General features: G+C 39.3%; 1 protein-coding gene across 1 annotated transcript; it reads left to right on the plus strand.

Moving 5' to 3' along the window:
- Positions 1-441: 441 nt before the first annotated feature.
- On the plus strand, positions 442-951 carry LOC149233361 (uncharacterized). Its single transcript, XM_089382165.1, has one exon. The coding sequence runs from the start codon at positions 442-444 to the stop codon at positions 949-951; it is 510 nt and encodes a 169-aa protein (XP_089238291.1).
- The last annotated feature ends 11010 nt before the right edge of the window (positions 952-11961 follow it).

Raw genomic sequence — 11961 nt, forward strand, 5'->3', positions numbered from 1 at the left:
AAGGAGCAACCAAACATAGTGTTTGTGCAGGAAACTAAGTGCTCAAGCAACACAGTAGTTAATATTACCAAAAAACTAGGTAAACACATGGAATACTTGGAGACAGCCAGCAATGGATGGGAGGGAGGCTTGGTCATTTTGTGGAATCCATAGGTTATCCAACTCCTTTCCTCTGAAGCAGCCAGATCCTTCATAGCTTTAGAATTCCAGGTAGTAGGGAACTGAGAGACTTATCTTTGTACCAATGTCTATGTTCCCTAGAATCTAGAGGTGAAACTTATTTTTCTAACACTTTTCAACCTGAAGCAAAGATATCCTCAAGCTAAGGCGATCTTTGGAGGTGATTTCAACATGATAACTTCACTAATGGAAAAGAGAGGAGGTATTAGAAAACTTAACAGAGACTTTGAAGCTTTCCTAGACTTCATTAGATTGGCTAATATGGTAGATGTTCCCCCCAAAAGTAGCACTTTCACATGGAACAACAAAAGGGGAGGTGAAAGGCAAATAACCTCTCGTCTGGATAGATTTTTAGTAACAAAAAGCATTCTTCTAGATGGTATTAGTGTTGAGTCGGATATTCTTCCCAGTGGAGGGTCAGACCACTGGCCCATCACAATTACTGCTGCAATCCAAGGCACTCCTAGAAATAAACCTTTCAGATTTGAAAATTTCTGGCTTACTCATCCTGAGTTCATTCAGAAAATTGGACAATGGTGGAAAGAACCATTGGGCATACGGGGGACCAAAATGTATCTTCTGCAGGCTAAGCTGAAAAACATCAAAGCCAAAATCAAAATCTGGAATCATGAAGTCTTTGGGAATATATTCAAGGAAAAAAAGAAACTGGAAGAGCAAATGGAACATATTCACGAAGGATGGATTCAAGGTATCATAGACCAAGACACTGTGGACAGGGAAAAGAAGCTCATGCAGGACTGGCAACTTTGATGCCAACAGGAGGAAACACTTTGGAAGCAAAAATCTCGAATCCAATGGCTTAAAGAAGGTGAACAGAACACGAAATTCTTCCATAGATTAGCCATTGACCATAGAGGGGCTAACAAAATTCTAAGCCTTAATGATGAACAGGGAGCCACAGTATAGACACATCAAGAAATCTCCAACCTACTTATAACCCACTTCAGTAGAATTGCTCAGGAACCTGGGATCAACAAAGAGGAGGCCATTAAGGAACTTACATCCTCCATCCCCAAACTAATTATGGAGGAGCAAAACACAACTTTATTTCGAGAAATCTCCCTGGAAGAGGCCGTAAAAGAGATGCCAAATGGTAAAGCACCTGGGCCAGATGGATTTACCATCGACTTTTACAAAGCTTGTTGGGAGATAGTCAAGACAGAAGTTTGGGAAGCAGTGGAGGATTCACGGCGCTCCTCTTCAATCCTCAAGTCCCTCAACTCTACTTTCCTTGCCCTTATTCCGAAGGAGGAGGAAGCTAACACACCCTCAAAGTTTCGTCCAATTTCTCTCTGCAATGTCCTGTACAAGATTATTTCCAAAATCATAGCCAATAGAATGAAACCCATTCTTCCTGGTATTATTTCAGAAGAGCAGTCAGGCTATGTAGAGGGAAGACAGATTTTAGACAATATCTTACTAGCACAAGAGATGATTCACACACTTAAAATGCAGAAGAAAGTAAGAATAATGATGCAATTAGACCTGTCAAAGGCATATGATAAGGTAAATTGGCACTATCTGGAAACCATTTTGGAATCCTTTGGTTTTTCTAAGCAATGGATAATTTGGATCCTAGCTTTGGTCAAATCCACAATATTTTCAATACTGGTTAATGGAGCCCCAACTACCCAGTTCTCTCCTTCACGTGGTTTGAGGCAAGGTGATCCCTTATCCCCCTTCCTTTTCGTGATTTTGATGGAAGGTTTAAGCAGAATAATCAAAAAGGCCAAAGAGGAAGGGAGCATTGAAGGACTTCAGCCCTTGCCCTCAATTCCAGCAACAACTCATCAATAGTTTGTAGATGATACAATGCTACATGGCACACCCTCCATTAAAGAAGCTCTGGGCTACAAAAGCATTCTCAATCTTTTCAGCAAAGCCTCAGGTATGGATCTTAATCTTTCAAAATCCTCTATCTTCTTTTTTAATATGCACCTAGTTGTTCAAAAAAATTTCTCTTCCATTCTAGGCTTCAAAAGATGTAACCTCCCCTCGAGATATCTCAGTGTTCCTCTGACCAACAAGCCTTGGCAAAAATTGCACTGGGAAAAGCTTTTATCTAGCCTGGAAAAATGATGTCATCATTGGACACATAAATCCCTGAACTTCATAGGTCGACTGGTCCTCTCCAAAGTAGTCCTCCAGACCATACCACAGTACATGCTTTCTATTCTTCTAGCTCCCAAAGTAGTGCTGCAGAAGATAAGGGTCATACAAAGGGCTTTTCTTTGGTCAGGTAATTCAGAGAATAAGAAATGGTAATTGATGGCGTGGAATAAGCTTTGCAAACCCAAACATCTAGGAGGGTTGAACCTATAGGACCCATTCACGATTAACCGTGCTTGTGGGGAAAAATTATGGTGGAGGTGGATTAAAGAACCCAAATTACCATGGGCCAAACATTGGAAAGAGAAGTATGCCCAAAATTACAGACTGCAGAACTTAATCCAAATGCAAGAAACTCTCTCCAATTTGGAACTTGGTGAGAACTAACCAGCATATTATTCAAGAGCAAAGTTTTTGGGAAATTCAAGACAGAAAGACGACCCTTTTCTGGGAGGATGCATGGCAACAACTCCCTAAGCTGGAAAGCCCTGAATTCGTAGATATCCAAAGAAGAAACTAGGAACTAGGTAGAACCACAGTGAATCAATACTGGAAGCCTAAAGAAAATGACCAGGCATGGAGAACATGGCTATTCCATGAGACAGAATCTCTGGCAAAAGAAAACAATAGTTTAAGGAACCTGCGAACACAACTGGCCAAAAGAAGGATAAGGCAAGCAGGGGATAATGACCAATTACGCTGGGGAAAGCTTGAAGGGGGAAACTTCACACTTAAAGAAGAAAGAACACATATAGAAGGTAATGAGCATGAAGAGATAGTCAAGTGGCATAGCAAAGTATGGGATGCCCAACTTTGGTCGAAGATTAAAATGTTCCTCTGGCTTCTGATGCACAGGAGAATGCTCACTTGGGAGAATCTCCAGAAAAAAGGATTCATAGGTCCTTCTCACTGCCCCATGTGTGGAATTGAGGAGGAAACCATGAATCATCTCCTCAATACCTATGAATGGGTAGACAACATATGGAATTGGGCAGAAGCCACTCTTAAAAGGACGGATAGGATAAGGAATTCAATTCAAGAAACTATAGAGAATTGGAGAGGTAACTACTCCAGTACCCAATCGGTTAACATAATATGGAAACTCATTCTAGGGTTTATAGCATGGACAATTTGGAAAGAAAGAAACAGGCGAGTATTCCTAAATGAAACAAGAGATTTAAATTACACAAAAAACACAATTCTTCAAAATATCAAGCAGACAGTTCTCTCCAAAGGGACAATGGAACATGACAAGAACATCTTTGATTCAAACTTACAGATTTTGAAAGCTTTTGGCATTAACATGGGAACCTTCACGCCCTCTTCGATTCATCGATAGGAACTGAACTCCAATGGGAATTTCTGGATTCCTCCGCTGACAGGCTTCCTCAAACTCAATTTTGACGGAGCCTCCAGGGGAAATCTGGGACCTGCAGGCATTGGAGGTGTTCTCAGGGATAGCAAAGGTGAAATTCAACATATTTATAGTCAATCACTGGGCGAAGGAACTAATAACGAAATGGAATTTGTAGCGCTTGATCAAGGTTTGAGAATTCTCAGAAGATTGAAAGCTGGAGCCATAGTGGTGGAAGGGGACTCTCAACTAGTGGTCACGACAGCAAGAAAAATGTATACAGGAGCTAAACCAAGTAAATTCACAAGGCACTAGAGGCTTTCCAAGGTAATAGAACTTATAGCAGAACATCTATCATGCCTGGATGGATTAATCATTCATGCATTCAAACGTAAGGTGAATGTAGTGGTAGATCATTTGGAAAATTATGGTGTCAATAATCCCTCATCCCACTGGGACACCTGTTGGCAGGAGATCACATGCTCGGAGCTAAGGAACAGGTGCACTCTTCTTTCGAGGTAGGATATTATTTAATGAAAGAAGTGGGGAAGGGTACAAAGAATTTCCACTTGTGAGAAGAATGAATTCGACCATTAGAAGAGACATTAGGATAAGTGGATGGCAGGCTCAGGTAGTACAAGAAAGGAAGTGGCAATTAATTCACAAGAATGTAGAGCTAGTACCAAGGAGCACAGAGAACAAAAAATTTAGGCAGTGGCAGAATCAAACCACAAAGGGAGACACTTGGAAATCCATGAATTGGTTCAAGCATGGCAAAATTAATAATAAGGATTCATATCATCAACAAAAATATGGGGATCAGAGCAGCAGTTATTATGAATGGACAGGTGATCATCAAATGGAGAAATGGGAAGCCTTAGGCTGGTCGAGGTTTCCATCTACTATAACTACGGGATCCCAGCGCAAGAGAAATGCACTGCCTTCCCAAGGACTTAGCATAGTATTCAGTTGTGTTCTTAGAAGGATCAATATTTCTATTCTCTACCATAGAAGCATGGTGCGTGAGGGTAGCCATAATGCATCAGCTAATAGAGACCTGCAGAGTGCTTGGGAGGCTTATGAAACACGAACCTCACTTAAGGAAAAGTGCAAGATTGAGGAACTTGAAGCGCTTGTTGTAGAGGAAGAGGAGCACCTGGAGGAACAGGATATGGAGAAGGAGGAGTGGATTCAGGATCCCAGAACGACAACCACTCAGGCTACCCAATTTGTGCGTACTCAGGCAGAGACATGGAGGATGAAAACTATGTTAGCAAAGGCAATGAGTATACAAGGGGATTACATTAATCAGGCTCATCAAGCTATCTCTGCTATTTCCACTGATCACACAGCGAGAATGGAAGCCTTGGATTTCAAGCTTAGTGCTCTGGTGTAGCAAGTCGACACTCTCTCTCAAAAAATGACTGTTTTAATCAGCCTTCTCAGGCACACCATTAGCAAGGATCATTTTGCTGCAGGGGAAGGGGTGGAGGAGGCCACAGGAACCAGCCAGGGGAAGTGCACACCTCAACACTCTACTCTGCTTGGAAATTCTACTGCTTCAGCCAACCAGGGTACCACCACCAAAGATTATGTCATCCTCACGCTGTAATGGATACATCAGCTAATAGAGACCTGCAGAGTAACATGAACCTCACTTAAGGAAAAGTGCAAGATTGAGGAACTTGAAGCACTTGTTGTAGAGGAAGAGGAGCACCTGGAGGAACAGGATATGGAGAAGGAGGAGGAGTGGATTCAGGATCCCGAAACGACAACCACTCGGGCTACCCAATTTGTGCGTACTTAGGCAGAGACATGGAGGGTGAAAACTATGTTAGCAAAGGCAATGAGTATACAAGGGGATTACATTAATTAGGCTCATCAAGCTATCTCTGCTATTTCCACTGATCACACAGTGAGACTGGAAGCCTTGGATTTCAAGCTTAGTGCTCTGGTGTAGCAAGTCGACACTCTCTCTCAAAAAATGACTGTTTTAATCAGCCTTCTCAGGCACACCATTAGCAAGGATCATTTTGTTGCAGGGGAAGGGGTGGAGGAGGCCACATGAACCAGCCAGGGGAAGTGCACACCTTAGCGCTCTACTCTGCTTGGAAATTCTACTGCTTCAGCCAACCAGGGTACCACCACCAAAGATTATGTCATCCTCAAGCTGTAATGGCTAGATCAGCTAATAGAGACCCGCAGAGTGCTCGGGATGCTTATGAAACACGAACCTCACTTAAGGAAAAGAGAAAGATTGAGGAACTCGAAGCGCTTGTTGTAGAGGAAGAGGAGTACCTGGAGGAACATGATATGGAGAAGGAGGAGGAGTGGATTCAGGATCCCGAAACGACAACCACTTGGGCTACCCAATTTGTGCGTACTTAGGCAGAGACATGGAGGATGAAAACTATGTTAGCAAAGGCAATGAGTATACAAGGGGATTACATTAATCAGGCTCATCAAGCTATCTCTGCTATTTCCACTGATCACACAGCGAGACTGGAAGCCTTGGATTTCAAGCTCAGTGCTCTAGTGTAGCAAGTCGACACTCTCTCTCAAAAAATGATTGTTTTAATCAGCCTTCTCAGGCACACCATTAGCAAGGATCATTCTGCTGTAGGGGAAGGGGTGGAGGAGGCCACAGGAACTAGCCAGGGGAAGTGCACACCTCAGCGCTCTACTCTGCCTGGCAATTCTACTGCTTCAGCCAACCAGGGTACCACCACCAAAGATTATGTCATCCTCAAGCTGTAATGGCTTGTTTTGACTGCTTCAGTTTGCTATTGATGCTCAGAACTTGTTTTTGTTTCTGGTTCTTAAGTTTACTGGTCGCCTTTCTATTTTGACTTTTACTATCTCGGATGTCCATCTGGTCTATTTTCTATATGTTATCTAGTCGCCAGAAAGGGCACTCTGTTTTGCAGGCCCCAACCTTTCTTTATGCTACCCTGCGTGGTATGCCTTGGGGTCTATTCAACAGAATTTTTGCGGCTCTTAAGCATTGTAAACGGGAAAGGTAGTCTCTCTTTAGTCTGTGCGAGCATACCTTTTTGTATTGTATGTATGATATGAATTAATACAAATGCTGATTTACAAAAAAAAAGAATATGATATAGAAGATAAGACAAAGACCATACTGGAAGTGAGAAGAGATCTCACTAAGAAGAATTTGATGTTCGTGCTGGAAAATAAGTGGCATAACCTCGAATCAAGTATCCAAAGGTTTCACAGAAAATTTTCAGTTTTACACCAAAATGGATAGCTTGGATTACAGGGAGTGGTGAATAAATTAACTGATTTAGAAGAATATCAAATGAAATTATGTTCAATTTCCAATGATAGATCCAAGTTTGCAAATATCAAAGGCACAATCACAGGTAAAGCGTTTATAGAAGGCCTCATTTATGATTTACTCATCAAGTATGAGATAAATCATTTATTTGTGGTAAAACCAACTTTTCAAAAATATACTAAGGTTGATGAAACTTTTAGAAGATTAATCAAATAGAAAATTCCAGATGAAGAAAGATGTGAAGAATTATGAAAATCACTGAAGTAATGAGTCAACAATAGTCATCAGCAGATTCAACAGTAGAATAACAACTTTACCAGCCACATCAGCACTCGAATCCTCGAACCTAGAGACAACAACATCAATAGTTTCATTTCCCTATATTTATGTACTATTTCTGTAGAAACATATCTAGATATTTTTCTAATGTATATAGATATTTTACTCAATATCATTTGGGAACACTTTTTATAAATAATTCCCATTTCGAATTGTAAAGGGTTGCACCCTTGGGCTAAGTTTATTCAAAGAAGAATTACATGTATCTGAAGTTGTCTTATATCAATAAAAGGATTTTGAATTTGTTTCAAACAACTTGGTATCTCTGTGAGTTTTCTCTATGTTATTCATTCCATTCTATTATTTCAACATGTATTTGGTTTTATGAAGAAATTTGAGTAAGACATAAACTGAATATCAGTCTATATTAAATCTACTACGAAGTTATAATAAATTACAGAGACTAGTTCATTAGACTATTTGTCTAAATAAACTCCTCTACATCAATTAATTGTCAATTCTTCATGAATTTGGATGCATTTTTTTTGGTTAGTGAACATAGTTTACTAGAATTTGTCTTATGATTATTTTAAGTACTCTATATGAATACTTAAAACTCATATTTTCTTTGAATTATTCATTCCAAATATTTTAAAGCTAAATCATTGTTTAGAAGTGAATAAAAAACCCTTACATTGTGTTGAGATAAATTAGGACACAATACCTGTTTACATAAGCTTAAAACATTGGTCTTCCACAAATTTAAAAACAACCAAAATATTTTAGATGCTCTGGCATAATTACCTAACCTAGAATTATCTCAAAGGACAACATCAGATTGGCGTCATTTCCAGGGAATGAAATTTGAATCATTCTCCCTGGGACAATGATTAAGATTTTCCTTTAAGGTGAATAAAGGATTATCGTGTTGAAATCTTTCACCTAGCGACTCCACAAGCCAAACTGGCTTCTTCCAGACATACCAGATCCCACTTTGACCTTGAACTATATTCCCCATTATTAGATCCAGAGAGACTGGTAAGAGGAGCTTCTTTAAGAAGAAGATTAGAAGCTTCCACTTCTTTTTTTGTACCAATACAACCTGAACTGTTTCAGTTATTGATCCTTTTGAGCCAATTCCAATCCCCCTGAATTGTCTGATCTACCCCCTAAGGTATTAGAACTTTTGTCCAGAGGAGTTGATTTGCAGTCAGCCCTTCTAGTCCATCAATTGGAATCTTATCAAATCCATGAAACTCTTTCAAAATCACCTAAGTCAGAACAAGAATTAGATTTACACTTGCCTGAGTTAAAACCTACTGATTTTATCTCACCAATTGTACATTCTTTTCCATTATAAATCGCATCAATGACAAAGACACTGTGAAGTTGGTTTGCCTCTACCTCACCTCGACTTTCTTCAGTATCCAAGCTAAGTTTTATGAGCAAACTTGCGGTGTGGTGATGGGCTCCCATCTTTCCCCTATCGTCGCTAACTTGTTCATGGAGGATTTTGAGACAAGGGCCTTAGCCACTGCTCAATTTCGTCCTAAACAATGGAAGAGGTTTATTGATGATACCTATGTCATGTGGCCTCATGGTCGGGAGAATTTCGACCTATTTCTCAACCACCTTAATTCTCTATCTGACTCCTTCAAGTTCACAATGGAAGTTGAGGTGGATGGTCGCCTTCCCTTTCTCGACATTCTCCTCTCGAGGATGGATGATGGTTCCATTTTTCACCAAGTCTTTTGGAAAAAGACTCACACAAAACAATATCTCCATGCCAGTTCTCATCATTTCTTAGCTCAGAAATTTAGGGTTTTCAGCACTCTTGCTACTCGTGCTCTAAGAATCTCTAATGATAGCCACCTCGAAAAGGAAAATTCCCGTCTCCTTGAAGTTTTCAAAAATAATGGGTATAGTATATCTCAAGTCCTCAAGGCCTTTCACAAGGCATGCAAAGCGCCTAGAGTTAAATATGCTCGGGATGATCCTATCTTTAAGGTTCATCTTCCATATATCCAAGGAACCAGAGATAGGATTTCCCATATCCTCAAGAAGATGAATATTTCTTCTATATTCAAGCCTCTCAATACCATTAAAAATTCTCTTAGATCTGTTAAAGACCCCATTGAACCTAAGGACTCAAAACGGGTCTACCTTGTTCCATGTTCTTGTGGTATCCCCTACATTGAACAAACTGGTAGATCTATTAAACAGAGGATCAATGAGCATGCAACAAACATCAGACATAATCGCTCCTGCTCATCAACCTTAACTGAGCATGCGAAAAATCAAAGCACCATGTCTGCATTAAAGAATCCAAAGTTATCGCTAAAATAGATCATTTCCACCACAAGAAGCTTAGGGAGGCATTTGAGATTGAAAGGCATGCCAGAAATCTTAATAGGGATGATGGTTGGAAATTGAGTAAGAGATGGATTCCAGCTCTCTCATCATAAATCATCATTCTCTTTATCCTTTCTCCTCTTTTTTTTTGTTTTGTTTATTTTCTTCTGTTTCTGCCTGTTTCCCCTATTTTATTATTATCAAAAATTTTCTTTTATTTTATATCTTTTTATTTATTTGTTTATTAATTATTATTATTACTTCTTTTTTTTATCCCATTTTTTATGTTTATTATTTTCAAAACTGTTCTATTTTATATTCTTTTATTATTATTATTATTATTATTATTGACACCTAATCATCAGGATTGGGTGAACATAATGTAAATAATTAAATAAGTAATGTGAACAGTCATCAGGAGATGAAGTGAACAGTCTCTCCCTCATGTATATAATGAAGACCAACCTGAAGGAATAAACACACGAATCATTTTTGCTTGGAGGAGTTACTGCCTGGTCTGACATGGTATTAGAGCTAGCTCCCAAAATAGTTGTAACTCCCTTCTACCTACTGCTCTCTGTCCACTGCCTACTACTCTTTGTTCCCTACATAGTCGTTGCCGTGTGCTGTACACTGGCCTGACATGCGTTGAACTATCCTGCTCATTACAACACTGGTCTGACATGACATGTGTTGAACTATCCTGCTCGTTACATTATGAACCCTGCTCATTACAACGTTGGTCTGACATGGTATGCGTTGATGCTGCTCATTACAACGCTGCTCGTTACTATGCATTGATGCTACTCCATATCCAAAAACCTTTTTCATATTGTCCAGAGTCTAAATGAACACGGTTGTTTGCATGAACCTTCCCCGCAATTTTCACCGTCAAACTTGAAGGAATTTGTGTTAAGTTTTGGTGCAATTTCACTGTCAAAGTTGAGGAATTCTTTGGATCTATTTTGTTAATCATGGAAAAGAATTCAAGAATTTAACGTGCTTAGTGTTTTGAAGAGCTGAATTTCATTCTTGCAAGAAACTGCTTCTATCTATTAAGTGGTGAAAGTTTCCGAAGCGGTGAAATATACGGAGAGCTTGCGGAGTTATTCTGATGATGGGAATTCTACTGGTGCGTGTTCCGAAGAGCCGGCGAGGACTCCGAATGGATGCCAATCTTGCAGAAAGCTTTTAATGCTGGCCTAGTATTATATTAATGCTGGCCTGGTATTTTTTTAACGCTGGCTTGACATGGAAAAGACGCCTGACTCTGCTACGTGAATGATGCTGATATATATGTTGATTTTTTTTTTTGGCATACACGTTGAATTTTTTCGCATATAACATTGGCATATACTTTGAAGTTTTTGGTATATGTGTTGAAGTCTTTTTGGCATGTAAAATGTGTTAGAAGGCACACATTGACTGTACTCTTGAACGCTGTTTAACACATGGCATTATATTGAGCCGATTTTGTACGTTGTTCATGACATTGTATTGATCCCTTTTTGGTACGCTGACTACATGGTATTTCATAAGTATTTGAGACATGCGTTGAGATTAGATTGGTGAAGACCAAATTTTGATAGCTCTGTTGCCTTTTCCATGTAAAACAATTCAAGAACGTTGCGAAAAATTGATGAGGAAGAGATTTGAAATTTTTTGAGAATGCATAGTTGATCTGAATATTTCTTTGGAAAATGTTTTATATTTTCATTAAAGACAAAGATAGTACAAAGCCCTATATGGAGAGAATTCCCTTTTGAATTGTAATTTTTAAAAATTACCACCAGAAGAACAATTTTATTGTATATCAGCAGAAGTATTGTTTTACAATATGCATTCAATCATATCTATTGTGGGAATAGTTCTCACTGGAAAAGAGAACTATCCTAAGTGGTCCTGGATGATAAAACACACATTCATTTTCAATGAGTTGTGGAAAGGAGTGTGTGTTGGAAACGGAGACACAGAGCCAGAACAGCCTACATCAAGCAAAGAGCTTTCCATTTTGGAAAACAAGAACAACAAGGCTTATGCATTAATCACAACATCTATAAATGAAGAGGTGAGTCACCATATTTCGCCATTTTCAACTGCTTTTGAAGCCTTACAAACGGTGAAAGAACTCTATGACTCACATTCTGCACTTGAAGTTGTTCAACTCATGATTAAACTCTTCACTCTTGAACTACAAAATAATGATCCTCTTGCTCTTGCATCTGAAGTAAAGTCTATAATGCATGATATCAAATCCACTAAGGTTGAATTGGACATTCCTCTTATCACTTTTCTCAAGGCACTTTATCCTACTTGCTCCAATTATCTTGAGTCATTGCAAGCAAATGGTAATCTCAAAGATATCACCTTT

Source organism: Pinus tabuliformis, chromosome J (assembly GCF_031772625.1).
Source record: "Pinus tabuliformis cultivar Carrire ecotype Pingquan chromosome J, CPIR1, whole genome shotgun sequence".
NCBI lineage: Eukaryota > Viridiplantae > Streptophyta > Pinopsida > Pinales > Pinaceae > Pinus > Pinus tabuliformis.